Here is a 19,596-nt window from a genome sequence, read left to right as displayed (position 1 = left end):
ATAATTCCCATATGCCCCCTTTCTCTCCAAACATACTACTCCTATTATTTATATCATGTGATATGTAGTATGATTTATGAGCTAATATTATACATTATTGCCCACAGTCTGTAGTTTACATTAGGGTTCATTCTTTGTGTTATCCATTCTGTGGAATGACGTGTGTCTACCATTACAGGGTGATAGAGTATAGTTCTACTGCCCTCAGATTGCCCTGTGTTCCATCTGTTCATCCCTCCCTTCCTCCACCTAACACCTGGGAACCACTGATGCTTTTACTCTTTCTGTAGTTTCTTTCGCCTTTTCCAGAGTATCAAGTAGTTAGAATCATACCATATGTAGACTTTTCAGATTGGCTTCTTTCACTTAGTAAGATGTGTTTAAGTTTCCTTTCTGTCTTTTCATGGCTTGATAGCTCACTTTTTTGTGCTGACATTTAATATTCCATTGTCTCATTGTACCACGTTTTACGTATTCACCTATTATAGGACATTTTGGTTACTTCCGCATTTGACATGTAATAAATTAAAGGTTGTTATAGACATTCATGTGCAGATTTTATGTGGACGTAAATTTTCAGCTCATTTCTACCAAGAAGTGTAATTGCTGGATTTTATGATAGGAGCATGTTCAGTTCTGTAAGGAACTGCCACCCTGTTTACTGAAGAGGTTGTACCATTCTGTGCTCTATCAACAATGAATGAGAGTTCCTGTTGCTCCATATCCCCAGAAGCATTTGATGTTGTCAGTGCTTTCATTCTTAATAGCTACCTGGTGGTATCTCACTCTTTTGGTTTGAGGTTTTTATGGCCGCACCCACAGTATAGGAACTTCCAGGAATTGAATCCGAGCCATAGCTGCAACCTACACTACAGCTGTGGCAACTCTGGATCCTTTAACCCAGTGCTATGGGCTGGAGATCAAACTCATACCTCTGCAGCAACCTGAGCCGCTGCAGTCAGATTCTTAGCCCATGTGCCACTGCAGGAATCCCCCCCCCACTCTTTTTAGGGCCACTCCCATGGTATATGGTAGTCCCCAGGCCAGGGATCAAATCACCTGAGCTGCCAGCCTGTGCCACAGCCACGGCAACACGGGATCCGAGCTGTGTCTGCAACCTATACCACAGCTCATGGCAATGCTGGACCCCTGACCCACTGAGCAAGGCCAGAGATCGAACCTGCATCCTCATGGATACTAGTCAGATTTGTTTCTGCTGTGCCAGAATGAAAACTCCTAGTTTGTGTTTTAATTGTTTGTTTTCTTGTTTTTCAGTAGTACTTCGTATATTTTGGATAATATATTTATGAGATACATACTTTGCAAAGATTTTCTCCCAGTCTGTGGATTGTTTTTCCATTCCCTTGACAATATCTGTCACAGAGCAGACATTTTTAATTATAGTGAAATCTAACTTCTTTTTCATATATCATGCTTTTGGTATTCTATCCAAAAATACGTCTTTAAACCCATAGACACTTAGATTTTTCCCTATGTTAGTTTCTAGGAGTTTTATAGTTTTGCATTTTACATTTGGGTTTGTGATCCATTTTGAGTTGATTTTTGTGAAAAGTACAAAGACTTTGTCTATATTAACTTTTTTGCATGTGGATGTCCAGTTGTTTTAGCACTATTTGGTAAAAGACCATCCATTCTTCATTGCATTATCTTTGCTTCTTTGTCAAAAATCAATTGACTGTACTTGTGTGAGTCTGTGTCTGGGTGCTTTGTTACATTCTATTGATCTATTTGTTCTTTTGTCATTAACAATACAATCTTGATTACCGTAGCTTTATAGTAAGTCTTGATATTAAGTAGTGTCAATCCTTCAGTTTTATTCTTTTCTTTCACTATTGTGTTAGTATTTGGATCTTTCTACATAAACTTTAAATAATAGCTTTGCCTATATCTACAAAATAACTTGATGGGCTTTTTATTGAAATTATGTTGAGTCTGTAGGCCAACTTTGGAAGAACTGATATCTTGAGAATATTGTATTCCTATCCAAATGTATGAACATAGAATATCTCTTCATTTATTTATATCCTCTTTGATTTCTTTCTTCAGTACTTTGTACTTCATGTCTTAATTTTTTTCTGTACTAATATAAATGGTATTATTTTACATTTCAAATTCTAATTATAGATATATCTATATATTGATATATAGAGAAGCAGTTAACTTTTGTGTATCAACCTTGTATCAGCAAACCTACTATGATAACTTATTAATTCCAGCAGTTTTGATTGATTCTTTAGAATTTTCTTTATAGGCAGCCATGTCATCAAGAATTTTATTCCATCATTCCCAATCTGTATACCTTTTATTTTCTTTTCTTGTTTTACTCGGTTTGCTAGGTCTTCTAATAGGAGTGGAAAAGTATGTTCTTTTTCAAAAACAATTATGTATGATGTTAATCGTAGGATTTTTTTTTTATTAAATGTCAACTTTATCAGGTTACAGGAGTTAGGCTGTATTTCTAGGTTGTTGATAATCATGAATGAGTGTGGGATTTTTTTTAATTTTTTTTTCTTGTCTTTTTTTCTTTTCTATGGCCGCACCCACAGCATATGGAGGTTCCCAGGCTGGGGTCCAGTTGGAGCTGGCCTACATCACAGCCACAACAAGACGGCTTACATCACAGCCACAACAACGCGGGATCCAAGCCCCATCTGTGACCTACACCACAGCTCATGGCAACGCCAGATCCTTAACCCACTGAGCAAGGCCAGGGATCGAACCTGCAACCTCATGGTTCCTAGTCTGATTCACTAACCGCTGAGCCATGACGGAAACTCCGAGTGTGGGATTTTGAGTAATGCTTTTTGCATCTGTTGATGTATGATGACTTATACCATTTGATTTTTCAAATGTTGAAATACCTTGCCATGTGCCTTGCATACATGGTATTAAATCCCACTTGGTCATTAAATAATATTATTATTATTATTATTGTTTTATTGTGTTTCAGGGCTGCACCTGTGGCATATGGACGTTCCCAGGCTAGGGGTTGAATCGGAGCTGTAGCTGCTGGTCTACACCACAGCCACAGCAACACCAGATCTGAGCCTTGTCTGCCACCTCTACCACAGCTTACAGCAATGTCTGATCCTTAACTTGCTGAGTGAGGCCAGGGATTGCACCCACTTCCTCATGGATACTAGTCAGATTTGTTACCGCTGAGCCACAACAGGAACTCCTGTAATTATTTTTATACATTGTTAGATTCAGTTTGGTAATATTTTCTTGAGGCTTTTTGCCTGTATATTCATGGGAGATATTTGGTCTGTAATTTTTCTTTCTTATAATGTCTTTTTTTTTTAAATTAGGGTAATGCTGTCCTCATAGAATGAGTTGAAAATATTTTCTCTACTTGTTTTTGTTTAAAAGAGATTAAAAGATTTTAAAGAATTAATATAATTTAATTTGTAATATATAACTTCTTATAATTTAAATAATATAATTTAGAAAATAATAGTTTTAACTTAAGGCAAAAAGGAGCAAAGTTTTAACATAATCCAGGTCTTATTTTGTAATAAAGACTTTGTCATAGGACTTCCTGCTGTGGTGCAACTGTATCAGCAGTATCTCTGCAGTGCCAGGACACAGGTTCAATCCTGGTCTGGCACAGTGGGTTAAAACATCTGGCAGTGCCACAGCTGTGATGTAGGTCACAACTGTGGCTTGGATCTGATCCCTGGCCTGGGAACTCCATATGCCACATGGTGGCCAAAAATAGACTTTGTCATATATTATGAAATAAAGAACAGCTGGTTATGTGACTTCAGCATATTGTTGTATGCCCTTTTTGTTAGCTATAACAGCTCAACTTTATTTTTTTAACTAATACCGTGTATTTTTAGTAATCTCAATTTTTTCTTTTTTTTTTTACAGCTTTTTGTTAAGTTGATTTACAGTGTTCTGTCAGTTTCTGCTATACAGCAAAGTGACCCAGCCATACATATATATACACATTCTTTTTCCTCGCATCATCCTGTGTGTTCCATCGCAAGTGATTAGATAGTAGTTCCCTGTACCATTCAGCAGGATCTCATTGCTTATCTACTCCAAATGCAATAATTTGCATTTACTAATCCCAAACTCCCAGTCCAGCCCACTCCCTCTCCCCCTTGGCAATCACGAAGTCTGTTCTTCGTGTCCCTGAGTTTGTTTCTTTTCTGTAGATAGGTTCATTTGTGTCATATTAGATTTTAGATATAAGTGATATCATATAGTATTTGTCTTTTTCTTTCTGACTTCACTTAGTATGAGAGTCTCTAGTTCCATCCCTGTTGCTGTAGGCAGCAATATTTTATTTTTTTATGGCTTTGCATTTTTTTATTCCATTGCATATATGTACCACATCTTGTTAATCCATTAATCTGTTGATGAACATTTAGGTTGTTTCCATGTCTTGGCTATTGTGAATAGTGATTCAGTGAACATACAAGTTCGTGTATCTTTTTCAATGAATGTTTTGTTCAGACATATGCCCAAGAGTGGGATTGCTGGATCATATGTTAGTTCTGTATTTAGTTTTCTGAGGTACTTCATACTGTTTTCCATAGTGGTTGTACCAATTTATATCCCTACCTGCAGTGAAGGAGAATTCCCTTTTCTCCAACCCTCTCTAGCATTTGTTATTTGTGGACTTACTAATGATGGCCATTCTGACTGGTGTGAAGTGGTACCTCATTGTAGTTTTGATTTGCATTTCTCTAATGATTAGTGATGTTGAGTATTTTCTCATGTGCCCATTAGCCATCCTAACATCTTTGGAGAAATGGTCTTCTGCCCATTTTTCGCTTGGATTGTTTGTTTTTTGTTTTTTTTTTTGTTTTTTTTTTTTTTACTGTTGAGTTGTATGAGTTGTTTGTATATTTTGGAGATTAAGTTCTTGTTGGCTGCATCATTTGAAACTACTTTCTCCCATTCCATAGGTTGTCTTTTTGTTTGTTTGTTTTTTATGGTTTCCTTTGCTATGCAAAAGCTTGTAAGTTTGATTAGGCCCCACTGGTTTATTTTTATTTCTATTTCTCTGGGAGACTGACCTAAGAAAACATTTGTACAGTTGATATCAGAGAATGTTTGCCCTGTGTTCTCTTCTAGGAGTTTGGTGGTGTCTTGTCCTATGTTTAAGTCTTAAAGCCATTTTGAGTTTATCTTTGGGCATAGTGTGAGGATGTGTTTTAGTTTTATTGATTTACATGCAGCTGTCCAGTTTTCCCAGCACCAGTTGCTGAGGAGACTGTCTTTTTCCCGTTTTATATTCTTGCCTCCTTTGTCGAAGACTAATTGGCCATAGGTGTCTGGGTTTATTTCTGTGTTCTCTATTCAGTAACAGCTCAACTTTAATTTCCTCCTTTTTTAACATATTTTTGGATACCAAAGTAAGAATAAATGGCATTAATTAGGTTAACATTTTTCTTTCTACCCCATATCCCTTTACTAAGGAGCAAAATTAAGGGATAAGTAAGAAATACAAATTGCACATTCACAGTTATCTTAACAGCCTTCTTTTAGGCAGCAAGGCAGTTGGGTGAAGGTAGGTTTTTGGTTTGTTTATGGGATAATCTAAGGGAAATACTGGAACATCCTGGAAGGGGGGTGCTTTTAGACCCAGGTAAGGCTCTTTCTTTCTAGGAGAACTCTACGTTTTCTCAGTTTTCAGCTTCTCTTCTGGAGGTTGTTGTTAGTTTCTTTGTAATAGAGATGGTTGGATTTAGTTCTCGCTTTTGTAATTTGTTGAAACTAAATGCTTAGGCAAACGCTTTGTGAGTGACTCCTTTGTCAAAAACTGAAAAGTCTAGAGGGTAGCACTTCATTCTGCTGTGGGTAGTTCATAAGTACCATAGTTTCTACAGAAGGGATTTAGCTGTGTATGTAAACCACTTTGCTCAAGAAGGGACTTTTAAGCCAGACAGTGAATACTCTTTTTAGTTAGAATGTCTCAATTTCCTAAACTCTGTACGCTTAATAATTGAGAATGTGATATAGGACATTTTGTAGAAATATATCCATTTTCTACTTAGATTTACTCTTTTGAGTAAAGTAATAAGTTTTGTACATGGAATATGATTTACCAAGGGATTAAAAATTAATTTGAGACTAATTCCATTTCTACCATATAAACTAGGAATCTATATCCCATTATTCATTTATTTTAAAAGGAGGAGGTATTTTTTTCTGTTCATTAAATTTCAAATCCATTTTCTTTATTAGTTCACAGATTCTTTTTTACAATATTATATATCTTCATTCATCACAGCATGAGTAAATATTTAAGAGTAAGGAAGTGGTAAGTTTATAAGACCTAGAAAGGAATACAGTTTCTTATTTTAGTTTTGTTTTAAAGGGTATGAACATGAAAAGTTAGATTTGTGACATTCAAGAAACTATGATTTTACCAGATGTTATAAGCTTATACTTTTTTTTCTAATTTAGGGCTGCACCTGAGGCATATGGTAGTTCTCAGGCTAGGAGTCGAATCGGAGCTATAGCTGCTGGCCTACACCACAGCCACAGCAACTCAGGATCTGAGCCATGTCTGTGACCTACATCACAGCTCACAGTGCCGAATCCCCAACCCACTGAGCAAGGCCAGCAATCAAAGCTGTGTCCTCATGGATACTAGTCGGATTGGTTTCTGCTGCGCCACAACAGGAGCTCCAATAAGCTTACACTTATGATGGCAGTTTCTGGTTCCCTCACTGATAATTCCTGCTCTAGGTGATGTTGATACAGTTAGGTTATAACTTATCCCCTTTGTGAGCAAATTCAGTTTTTATTTTCAATCAGAAAGTGTGTTTTCATATAGTAAAAGGAAGATCTTTAAGTGTGAGATCAGTGTTAAGTAGAGGAATAAAAAGAACACAGAGGAGTAATTAAGTTATATAATTTGAAAATTCTTATCTAAGGAGACTCTTTTTTTTTTTTGTCTTTTTGTCTTTTTGCCTTTTCTAGGGCCACTCCTGCAGCACATGGAGGTTCCCAGGCTAGGGGTTGAATAGGAGCTGTAGCCACTGGCCTACACCAGAGCCACAGCAACGAGGTATCTGAGCCGCGTCTGCAACCTACACCACAGCTCACAGCGATGCTGGATCCTTAACCCACTGAGCAAGGCCAGGGATCAAACCCGCAACCTCATGGTTCCTAGTCAGATTCGTTAACCACCGAGCCACGACGGAAACTCCTAGGGAGACTCTTAATTAGACTGAATGCCGTAGGAAGAAGGAAGAAAAGTATTAACTAGTCATTAAATATTTTGTAGAGATTTCTTTTGCTGGCCTTAGAAAAGCAAACTGTGATTTCTTTTTTTTACTACTGAAATTTCAACTTTTTTCTTTCAACTTTATTGGAAGTTATGTTCTTAATTGAAATATTTTTAATATTTTTAAACTAAAATTTCAGAATAGATATTCAAAGTATTACAAAATAGTTGAGTTCTCAAAACTGAAATATTGGGAATTCCCATTGTGGCTCAGTGGTAGCAAACTCAGCTAGGATCCATGAGGATGTGGGTTCAATCCTTGGCCTCGCTCAGTGGGTTGAGAATCTGGCATTGCTGTGGCTATGGTGTAGGCCAGCATCTATAGCTCCGATTCCACCCCTAGCCTGGGAACTTCTGTATGCCGAGGGTGTGGCCCTAAAAAGCAAAAACAAACAAAAAACTGAAATATTTTAATATCAAAAATGAAAACCAGAAATAAATAAAGAGACTCTTCACACATTATCCTTTAGTCCTTAGGGTAATTGATGAAAAATCATCAGGAGTAAAAGTAGGGTTAGCTCTAATTTACTCTGTGGTGGGCACCTCACGCAGTTCTGGGTATGTATTTCATTTCTTCATTTTATTTACACAGAAACCCTATTTGGTAGTACTCTTTTTATTTCCATTGTTTTTTGGAGAAATAAAGGGGGGGTACTCAATCCATCTGATTCCTCAGAGCTTGAGATCATAACCAGTTTACGTTTCTTTGTAGTAGAGTCAGCTATCACATTGCATGCATTCTTGCTTTGCAAAAGTCAATCTAATAAAAATGACCAGAATGGAAAATGTTTAGTTTCTTTTCCTTTTTTCTGTTCTCATGTCTTTTATAGCTTTCAGCTGTTTTACATAGCTCTTCACAGAGGTGGCTAACTCATTTTAGTTGGCTGGAATAAGAACTTCTAAAAACCTAGGTCAGAATTCTAAACTCTTCATGGGTCAGTTGGATTAACTGCATTTTGTGGTCAGAACCTCTCTAGAACTGATTGATCACTAAAGGAATTTGCCATAGTTAGGAGAATTCAGCACATATTATAACACCACCAGAGTTCATTATATTATAGTTACTGTCTTGAGAATTACATCATATTCTGAAAAAGCTATAGCTGTTGTGTCGGCCTGAGGAACTTGTCTGTTTTTGTGGGTTTTTTGTAATGTTTATCTGTCATATATGGCTTTCAAGTTCAGCACTACGCAAGAGACTGGTCTAGGCAATTATAGAAGATAGAGAATTTCCTTTAGGGAATTTAGAATGTGGAAAAGTCATTGAGTTTCAGTCACAAATAACTGCTACAGTACCGTTCTAAAGAAATACTATAGAGAGGCAAAAACTGAAAAGGGTCATTTAGAGAAACTGAGGTAGGTAGACATACATGGGAATACTGTCTATTAGACTTGTCTTTAAAAATCTAATTTTCTCTTTCTGGAGCTTATTTTTCTTACTGCTCTAAATTTTAAAATGTATTTCATTTCTTTTTCTTGCTCCCTCACTTCTTTCTTGTGATACAGATCATATAGCGTGGGTATGTTTGTTACCTTTGCCTAGAAGAAATTTTTCCAGCATTACATAGCTGTAATGTTTGAGCTAAATTGATTTGAAGAGGATATTTGACGCTACCATTTTCTTTGTAAACTGCAAGATATTTAGATTTTTAGATGTTATCTTTGATGTTAGCAAAGCATGTTATGTTTTATATAGTGTTTCTTTTTATAACTGCAGCTCTCTTTACTCAGTCAAATCCTGTCCATATGAAACAATCCATAAAATAAACATTATGTTGTGTACTGATAGGTAGTTGGATATAGTAGCTAATAAGTAGTTAATAAATTCATTCATATGTATTTCACTGTAGTTTAATATATAAATCACTTGGATTTTCAGCATGGAGTAGGGAAAGAAATCCTGATTACAGTTCTCTTTCCCATTTAAATTTCTCCAGTTTTTGTTTTGTTTTGTTTTGTTTTGGCTGTTTTTCTCAACTGCCGTGGAATTATTGTCTTCCTGTCTCCATATTCAGGTAGTGTCAGTGGCTGAGTATCACCGCAGGATCGATGCTCTAAATACAGAGGAACTGCGCACACTCTGCAGACGTCTCCAGGTGCCCCCTTCAGTAGTTTACACCCCTCCAGAGATTGAATCCTCTCTGTTTTTAGTGTCTTTCGTCTGGGCAAATCTCTTTTTTGAAGGATTTGTTTTTACTGCAGTGCTGAAGTACTTTTTGTATTAAAGAGAAAATTCCTTTTTGTATTAACGAGTACAATATTGCCTTGAAGAGCTGTAGGACTATCTTTTTTCTGGAGTCTTTTCATTTGATAACTATTTGGAGGAATTTTCTGTCATTTTAGAACTGTTCTCAGTACTGTTTCTTAGCTTGGTGAGAAGTTTTCATTTAATATTGGAAGAATGTCTTGGATTTGAGATTGAATCTTTACTAAACAGAATGTGCAAGACGTGGCACTGTGGGAAAATGTTTAAAAAATTAATGGATAGCAGGGTTCTCTTCTTTAAGTCTATTTCAATTCTATCACCCCTACATCAAATATCTTAATGGGATGAATTGTTTTTGTCCTTGAGGTTTTCCTGATTGGTATTAGAAATACTTTGGAATAGGGTAGGCTAGGCACTATAACCAGATAAATTATTTAAAATTCTGTGAAAGAATCTTGTGATTTTTTTAGAAATAAGAACTACATATTTGAACTCATTTTTCAGTTTTGTGTATTATCGTGTGTTTTCCTGTTCTTAATGAGATATGCTTTCATGGCTTTGCTAGAACTACTGAATTTTTTTCTTTTCTTTTAATGCTTCTCATGCTGCCTTGGATTTTTTTTAACCTTTCACATCATCAAAATAAGGGTAAAATGTGATGATGTGAAAGAATTAATACAGTTCTCATCAAAAAATTATACAGTTCTAGAACATATATTGGTTGAAAATATATGTTGTTTAGGTTTAGTAAGAAATCTGTTAAAGGAACAAAATAATTTAGTAAGATTTCATTCCTACGTGGAGTCGCAGTTGTCAAGAATTGCTGCATTTTAGTTATCTGCTCCAATAGAATTCTGTTTTCCACTTTAAAACTTTCATCAATAATAGTTATGTTTCACACATTTTATTTCCTAGTATTATTGTATTTTATATGTTAAAATTAATGTGAAAAAATAAGTGCCAACAGAATAAATTGTATAGAATTTAAGTTAACGTTTTTATCACTTTAAGAATATCAGTGTTGTTTCACGTATTTTATTTTCTAATATTATTTCATTTTGTATATGAGAATAAAATTATGAGAAAGTAAGTGCCAACAGAATAAATGTATAGGAATTTGTTTTGAATTAGTCATCGTTTTTAATCACTGTAAGTATATCAGATAATTTTCCATCCAAAAAAACCATACGTTCTTTTTAATGTATCTAATTGTTCTAATTTAAAAAAATAGATTTGAGGGAGTTCCATTGTGGCTCAGCAGGTTAAGAACCCAAATATTATTCATGAGATTGAGGGTTCAATCCCTGGCCTTGCTCATTGAGTTAAGGATGCCGTGTTGCTGCAAGCTGCAGTGGGGGTTGCAGATGAGGCCCTTATCCAGGGTTGCTGTGGCTGTGGTGTAGGCCAGCAGCTGTAGCTCCAATTCAGCCCCTAACCTGGGACTTCCATATTCCACAGGTGAACCCTCCAAAAAAAAAAGAAAAGAAAAGAAAATAGATTTGCGAACAAATTAACTTTTAAATTCATTGTTTGGTTCAGTTAGATTAAAAAAAAAATCCTTGTTAGAAAGTAAAATTTAAAAAAGGCATTTTAAAAAATAACTTTTTCAGTGAAGCAAATAAATTCATATACACATGCACACCAATGAAACATATATTGTGCTAATTTTTAAATTAAAATTTTGGAACGCAGGAAATTTTCCTAATTATTTTTGGCAAAGTTTATGTTTATCATTTTTTAAATAGCACAGATAAAAAACAAGCTAGCTGGCTCACTTTTGTCATTCAACAGAAAAATTAAAATTTGTATGCAACTTAATCTGTTTTTACACAGAAATGTGCGGTTTATCATTCAATACTTGCCCTTCTTAAAGTAGTGGATGAGAAAAATACCTGCTTATGAAAAATTTTTGTCAACATTGGACATGCTGTTATTATTAGATCTGGAGCATCTTTTCCCTTCTAAAATCCTTAATTAAAGCTTTAGCACCTTTTTTAAGGTATAAGTTTGATTTCTCTCAAAAGACTTAAATTTTTGAAGGTTTGTTGCAGTTTTGTATTAATACGCTCTTGCTGTTTACTTCTTTTAGATTACTACAAGGGAAGATATAAATTCAAAGCAGGTTGCTCCAGCGAAAGCAGACCTGGAATCTGAATCTTTTCGACCAAACTTAAGTGATCCCAGTGAACTCTTACTGCTAGATCAAATTGAAAAGGTATGACATACCCACATATGTGCATTTCTGAGTGTGTGTCTGTGACAGTAAAATAGCCTCTTTTCAGTTGTTTTTTGAAATTTGAAGAAGCAGGGCTGTTGCTCCTAGTCTTCCTCTTCAATGAAGAAAAAGTAAACAGAATATAGCAACTAATGTAATAGAAGAGATTAGGAGATTTACGTAAGGAGACATTAAAATAAATAACAATACCAATTTTGGTGGGACAATATAATAGCCAATATTTAATTTCTTATTGTGTACCAACTACTTGCTAGGTTTTTTTCATGTAGTTGTTACAGAACCTGTAGGAGTTAGATACTCTTATTGTCCCATTTTATAAGTTAAGAAACTTGGGTATAGAGAGGTTGAGTAAATGTACAAAGCCACGTGGTTATAAAGTATCGAAGCTTGATTTCTAACTCTAATAATCTGGCTCTAGATTGAGAGGTTATTAATTCAAGCTAAGGGTTCATCACATATTTTTGCTACTTTGATATAGGGGGCACAGCATCTAACTAATCCATGTTTCTTGCCTCTATGCTAATCTGTATATTGTTTGGTATGATTCTTTTCCTAATGAACAATTAACATTTCATGCTGAGAAAGGTACAGTTAGTCTTCACGTGTCTCAGTATCTTTGACAATGATAAATGATTTCTACTGTCATTTTTGTAGGCTGCATTTTATGAAGTACTATTAAATTCCAGCTGGCATTGGTATTTTACAAATTGACAATAAATAGCTATCAAGTATGTGTTAACAATTTACTTTTCAAAGCTTACCAAGCATCTTCCTCCAAGAACAATTGGCTACCCATGGACTCTTGTTTATGGTACCGGGAAGCATGGCACAAGCTTGAAGACCCTGTATCGAACAATGACAGGTTTAGACACCCCAGTGCTGATGGTGATTAAAGACAGTGATGGGCAGGTATGAAAAGTAATGACATTACTTTTTACCTTACCTTTTAATAGATGATAGTAATAACAATAGCTTTAGCATATGCTTTTTTTTTTTTTTTTTGCTATTTCTTGGGCCGCTCCCGTGGCATATGGAGGTTCCCAGACTAGGGGTCGAATCGGAGCTGTAGCCACCGGCCTACGCCAGAGCCACAGCAACGCGGGATCCGAGCCGCGTCTGTGACCTACACCACAGCTCACGGCAACGCCGGATCGTTAACCCACTGAGCAAGGGCAGGGACCGAACCCGCAACCTCATGATTACCAGTCGGATTCGTTAACCACTGCGCCACGACGGGAACTCCATGCATATGCTTTTGATAAAAATTATTTTATTCACTTTAACTGCTAATTATTGAGTGCTTTTGGTATGCAAGGCAATGCTGAGTCCTATAGAGGATAGATACGAACATGAATAATTTGAGTTTCTGCCTTCAAAGGAATTATAGTCTAGTAGAAAGGAGCGTTAAAATATGTGAATATCTCTACTGCCAAATAAAATATGCCTAGTATAGTGAGAACCTATAAAAAGTAAAAGGGCGGGAGTTCCCATCGTACCATAGCAGAAACAAATCTGACTAGGAACCATGAGGTTGTGGGTTTGATCCCTGGCCTTGCTCAGTGGGTTAAGAATCTGGCATTGCCGCAAGCTGCAGCGTAGGTTGCACTTGCAGCTTGGATCTGGCATTGCTATGGCTGTGGCATAGGCCAGCAGCTGCAGCTCTGATTCAGCCCTAGCCTGAGAATTTCCATATGCCACAGGTGTGGCTCTAAAAAAAAAAGCAAAACAAAACAACAACAACAAACAACAACAAAAAGACTAAATAAATAAATAAAAATGAAAATTAAAGTGGGTTTGAAGGATAAAAGTTGTCCATTTCTCTTTGGGGGAGATAAGAATGAGGTTCAGGGAAAGGGTGGAAATTGGCAGTCTTGAAGTGTGGTTAAAGTTTTGAAGGTTAAAGATACGTGATGATGATACCAAGAACAAAGTCACAGGTAAGCAGAAGGAACACTGATTATTCCTGAAACAGCAAGGTCCTAAATGGGCCAACAAATCTTTGGTATTGTCAGGCCTAGTAGCTTCCTTTGGGGAGATGGAGGAGGTGGTACAGAGGAAGCACAAAGAGAGCTTCTGGCGTGCTCATAACATCCTATTTCTCTGTCTGAATGAAGATTAAATGGGACTTTGCTGTGTGGTAATTCCAAATTGATCTGTACAGTTATGTTTTATATATATACATATCTTGCAATAAGAAAGTCAATTTTTAAAATAATGACTATAAAAATAGAATGTCCAGAGAGAGTGACTGTAGAGATCATCCCTCAGACTCCACATTCCCATTGTATGATGTGGAATCAGACCCAGAGCATTGAAATACCTTGTCCAGGCATCTTAATCACTCATTCCTTTTCTGGGGTCTCTCCTGTGTGTGTAAGGCCAAGACATTAAATACCAAACAGTTCAGACCAAGTTCTGTCCTCGTGAAGTGTAACTGTCTAATGAAGAAAAAAACAGCATACCTTTTTAGTAGTAGAATGTTTACCTATCGTGAGGGGGTTTTGCTTTCTTAAGTGCTACAGTGCCGCAACAGCATCTTATATCCTTATGTATGTACATTGTCCTCCTGAAATGTGTCTGGCAATTTTTAGATTGTCTTTTTAATGTTATTTGTTACAACAATTATATTGCATTATAAATGCTTACTGCATATTTCTATATTTCCAAACTGGGAAAAATCTTTTCTCCTAATTGAGAAACTAATATGCTTTGTACCTGACAGTAATACAAACTGTGTAACAACCAATCATGTTTCCCTTTTTAAATATAAATAGATAAAACTGTGCTAGATTTCTGTTTTTTTGCCTTGCACTTAAACATATATTATGCTTACTGAAACAAATACTCACGTCATTGAATATGCCTTTTTCACCCTTAGGTTTTTGGTGCATTAGCATCTGAGCCATTTAAAGTAAGTGATGGCTTTTATGGTACTGGAGAGACCTTTGTTTTTACATTCTGTCCAGAATTTGAGGTAAGAATAGTTATTCCAGTTATATTCAGTTTGTAAAGAGATGGCAGCATGAAAAGAACATTCACTTTGGAATCCTGTGTACATACTTGCATTTGACTTTCAGTCTCTACCTTTTACCAACTGATAACTTATCACTTTTTTGACATTTTGGGCTTCAGCTTTCCTGTGGATAGAATGGGGGTCATAGGAGTTCCCATTGTGGCTCGGCGGTAATGAACCTGTCTAGTATCCATGAGAGCATAGGTTCGATCCCTGGCCTCCCTCAGTGGGTTAAGGATCTGGTGTTGCCGGGAGCTGTGGCGTAGGTCACAGACGCAGCTTGGATCCCATGTTGCTGTGGCTGTGGAGTAGGCTGACACCTATAACTGCCATTTGACCCCTAGCCTAGGAACTTCCATATGCCACACTTGCAGCCGTAAAAAAGACAAAAAAAAAAAAAAAAAAAAAAAAGGAATGGGGTCATATATGTAACAGGGTTATTTAAAATTTTAATTAGAATTATGTGTGTATAATCCTTGGCATGGTACCAAGCTCAGTAAGGAATATATATCATTATTACCCTTTTTGTTTACAAATTGTCATTACAAAATTCCTAGAAACTTTTAGTGACTAAATAAGTTTAATTAAATCAGTCTTGAAAACTTAAAAAAATAAACTAAATTTGGGTTTAAATAAAAGTGATTACCTATTTTTTCTTTATTGTAGTGTGATTTAAATTAGATATATTCTGATACCATTAAGACCTAAAATTTAAAGATATACATGAATTTTAGTGAATATATGACTTTTCAAAATACTGAATGCAATCTCAGCATCTCTGGAACATTCAGGTTCAGCATGTCAAATAGTTGCTAAGAGACGAAATTATAATCTTGGAAATAGGAATCAATACAGTTGGTTTAAAAAAAGAATGAGTTGTCTTTAAGAACAGTTTCTATAATGAACAAAATAGGATTTGATAACACAATACGAACTTTCTTAACTTGGGTTTAAGAGGCTCACCAGTTTAACCAGTGCTTTTCATTCCTTCCATAAAACATAACAACTAATGCCTACAGCTAACTGGAAGCTTGTAGTTGTTACAGATTTTTGAAGCTTCAGTTGTGCTTGTTTTCAGACCTTTTTTATGATGCTGTTTCTGATAACTAGTAAATTTAAATTTCCTGATAACTAATAAATGTAATTAAGCAAATGTTACATAGCTCTTAAAAAGTGTTAAAGTTTATTTATTGAAAATGAATTAAAATAATTTTGAAAATTTTTATAAAGGTGAGGTGTTAGAACTTGCTATTGTATTAGGTTTGCTATTCATTAGGTTCCATGAAAGGTTAAAAATATTTAAGAACATTACCATCTACAAGTTTTACCCTTGAATTTCCCAAGTGTTCTTATGTTCACTGCTCTTTAAAGAAATTGAAACTAGAAGTCATAAACACATGTTATAGGCTTAAATGAGAATGGTGATAGGCAAATTCTTTACCCAAAGAAAAGACCTTAGTCCCATATAAAAATATTAAAATGTTATCAAATTAATATATATTTATATTTAATGTTAAAATAAAGGTTAATGACATTTCATTTTTTAACTGATTTTTTTACTTTCTTTAATTTTTTTCATTATTCAACTCTTGATACCTATATAGTTAGAAAAAAGTTCATCTCTGTGAAGAAATAGGAAGGTTTGAAGCTTATGTTGTGGTAGAGCACATGCCGTCGTATTTAGTCATATAAACACTGAAACCTAAAGCAGCATGTCATTCTGCTCAGCCTTTTTTGTTTTTGTTGTTTCTCTTGCTATCAATCAAGGTTTTGTTAACTCTTTGGGGTTTAGGGAAACTAACTGTGTAGTGATCATTTTCATCTACATATTTAAAGCATTTTTTTCATTTTTATAGGTTTTTAAGTGGACAGGAGATAATATGTTTTTTATCAAGGGAGACATGGATTCACTAGCTTTTGGTGGTGGAGGGTAAGTCTTTTGAACATTTCCTATGAGATTTTAAAAGGAACTAAAAATTCACTTTTGTTATTTATAAAATCAGCTGTATTTGGAAAGTTTTGAAATTAGAACCCTAATTTGTATATTATGACTAAGAAAGGACATTATTTGGGAGAAGGTGCTTAAATGTAGTATTTGAAACTCTTGGTAGAATATTTGTTTACTCATCTTAAAATGCTATTTAGTTGATTCCCTTTTGATTAAAACCTATCTTTCAGAGTACAGTGATTCCTTGATATTTGAAAGAGAAATATTACTAATCCTTTAGAACTTCTCAAATTTTCAGTTTTCTACCCTGGAGACTATTTTATTGATATTTTAGACAATAGAAATTTGTTTTCCTGTTAAAAGTTTTAGTTTAGTTAATTCCCTTTGCTTAAAATGCTTCTTTCAGAGTACAGTGACTCCTTGATATTTGAAAGAGAAATATTACTAATCCTTTAGAACTTCTCAGATTTTCAGTTTTCTACCCTGGAGACTATTTGTATTGATATTTTAGAAAATAGAAATTTGTTTTCATGTTAAAAATTTAATGACCCCTCCTCCGAGTTTAAAGGTTTGTTTTTTATTTGTTTTGTTGTTAACAATATGAGTTAATCAGCAGTTGCCTGTACCAGCGTGTAAGAAGTAGGGAGTGGTTTGAAAAAAATGATTGTAAAGTTGTTGGATATTGAAATGTCTCATTTAAGTTAATATTTTTACAACCTCTACAATTATTCTTTTACAACTTAGGACGTAAGTATTAAGAGATTGTTGAAATTATTTTCTTCTGTGTCTTACAGGGGAGAATTTGCCCTCTGGCTTGATGGAGATCTCTACCATGGAAGAAGCCATTCTTGTAAAACATTCGGGAATCGTACACTTTCTAAGAAGGAAGATTTCTTTATCCAAGACATTGAAATCTGGGCTTTTGAATGAATATAATGTTCTCTGTATAAGCAGGATAATGGCCCAAACCTGACATGGACAAACAAGCACTGTTTGGAAAGTTCAAAAAGCAATACAACGTAACATGTAACTTGTGCTTTAAATTAGTTCGTATCACCATTTATTACAGCTATAATTTTGGAATTATTTTTAAAATCATGTTTCTTTTCCAGACTTCTTTAGGTTTAGTCCATGGTGTGGGTCCATGCAGTGTAACAGCTTAGGTTTTGTCAAAATTTGGTAGCATTTTGATCATAGTGACCCCCTCATCTACAGTCCATGTTATCTTAGTCTCCTAATAGGATGGTGCTCTTTTGTTGAACCTGTTTTGGTTTATTATTTCTTAAACTATATTGATTGTTTTACCAGAGTAGTGGAACCTGGGATATTGAGGGAATGAAGACTAGATACCGCTGTATCTGTGAGGTTGGCACAGGTAACTTTCGGACATGCTCAACTTAGGAAGGAAAAAACACATGCCAAAATAATGCATAATACTTCATGGGCCACTCAGTTTTAGTTTTAATTCACACTACAACATTTTCTTTATTAGTTTTGCCTATATTCTCAATTTCATTTTAATAAAAATGAAATTTGAGGAGAATTCTGATTGTAATAGACCACAATGCATATGATCTGCAGGTTTGGGCATCTGCTTTCATCACTGAATTACCTGATAAAGAGTTACAAAATGACAAAGGAGAATGAGAACTTGATGATTCTACTGGATTTAATATATCAAGCAAGAAAATATACTATTTACATATTTGTAGCTTAGCAGGGCATTATCATAACTACAAAAACTATAAAACGGATGCATATTTCGTCAACATATTGTGTCAGGTATACTGTTTTATAGTTCTGTTGTTTTAGCCTTGTTGCACACCAACTCCCAAAATATAGGTTCCTGTTCAAAAGGAAAAACAAAAACTCGTGATTTTTTTGAGTGGTATGTGTTATTGATTACCATTAGCATTTGCTGTTATAAAGGGGCAGTGATTATAGTAGAATATTTAACTCAGTAGACTTGTTGAATATGCAAACATACTGTCAAGTGACCTCAAAAAAAAAAAGATAGAATATATCAGTAGTTCTTATCCTCTTTTGTAGGAAACCAATAATAAGCCATTGTGGCAATAATTTATCATTTAATTTCAAAGCTTCATGTTATGCAAGAAAAAAAAAAAATCCTGCTGTTATACATGTGACAGTGACCTTGTGCTGAAATTTCAGCTATTCCAGATAAACATTGTATATTATCTTGTAAATTAATGTTTAAAAGTAGTTTTGTTCTTATAGAAAGTGTCGATTGCAGATTGCTTATAGCACTTTAAATTATTCTGGAAATGAAGTTATAAGCCAGATATGTTGGCTTAAGTAGTTTTAGTTGTATAGTACTTGAATATATTTAGATCTTTTGAAAGTTTAGATAATTATCTAAAGAAAGCCTAATGCTAATGAAAAAGAAAGTCTGATATTCTATTTAATATGCTATTGCTAAAATGAATAGAAATGCCGAGCATTGTTTCCTTGTCAATGTAAAGCTCTCATTAAAAGTTACTAACAGTATATAGATTAAATGTTTACAATATAGGGAACTGTAAATAAATATCTCAGTTTTTCCCCCTTTGGGCTTCCACAGCAGTATTATTGTCTTTGTGGAGTTGACTAATCATAAAAAAATCCTGTATTGGATTTTAATTACAATAAGATCATAGTGGTATATACCAAATAAAATTAAATACGTAAATATAAATTTGAGTTTGGATTTATTGAATAATCAAGTTATTTTTATATTTAAGAAGTCTTTGATTAAACACACTACTCTCCACCATTTATGAAAGGTGGTCCTAGGAACTGTGGTGGTGGTGGTGCTGGTAATAGTGATGAAAGAAAGCATTCAAGTTGAGGGAACACCACAGTTTAAAAAATGGGGTTGTAAGAGGGTACTAGACACATCAGGCAGTAGTATGAGTCATTTGTT

At 34.9% G+C, this 19,596-nt stretch overlaps 1 protein-coding gene across 15 annotated transcripts in view; it reads left to right on the top strand.

The window, feature by feature from the left end:
* The window catches only part of OXR1 (oxidation resistance 1), a 519,109-nt gene extending 499,741 nt beyond the window's left edge, over positions 1–19,368 (top strand). For 9 of the 15 annotated variants that reach the window (XM_013996553.2, XM_021090589.1, XM_013996554.2 and 6 more), the window contains 6 exons: positions 9,286–9,366; positions 11,566–11,691; positions 12,469–12,621; positions 14,591–14,686; positions 16,582–16,655; positions 17,468–19,368. In XM_013996553.2, the coding sequence (XP_013852007.1) occupies positions 9,286–9,366; positions 11,566–11,691; positions 12,469–12,621; positions 14,591–14,686; positions 16,582–16,655; positions 17,468–17,603 (666 nt within the window). In that variant the 3' untranslated portion in view covers positions 17,604–19,368. The remainder of the gene's footprint in view (positions 1–9,285; positions 9,367–11,565; positions 11,692–12,468; positions 12,622–14,590; positions 14,687–16,581; positions 16,656–17,467) is intronic. The other 6 variants (XM_013996555.2, XM_021090590.1, XM_021090594.1 and 3 more) reach the window with 1 other exon arrangement.

The sequence above is a fragment of the Sus scrofa genome, chromosome 4 (genome assembly GCF_000003025.6).
Source record: "Sus scrofa isolate TJ Tabasco breed Duroc chromosome 4, Sscrofa11.1, whole genome shotgun sequence".
NCBI lineage: Eukaryota > Metazoa > Chordata > Mammalia > Artiodactyla > Suidae > Sus > Sus scrofa.
The sequence above is the reverse complement of the archived record's forward strand: the minus strand, read 5'-3'. Positions and strand labels throughout refer to the sequence as shown.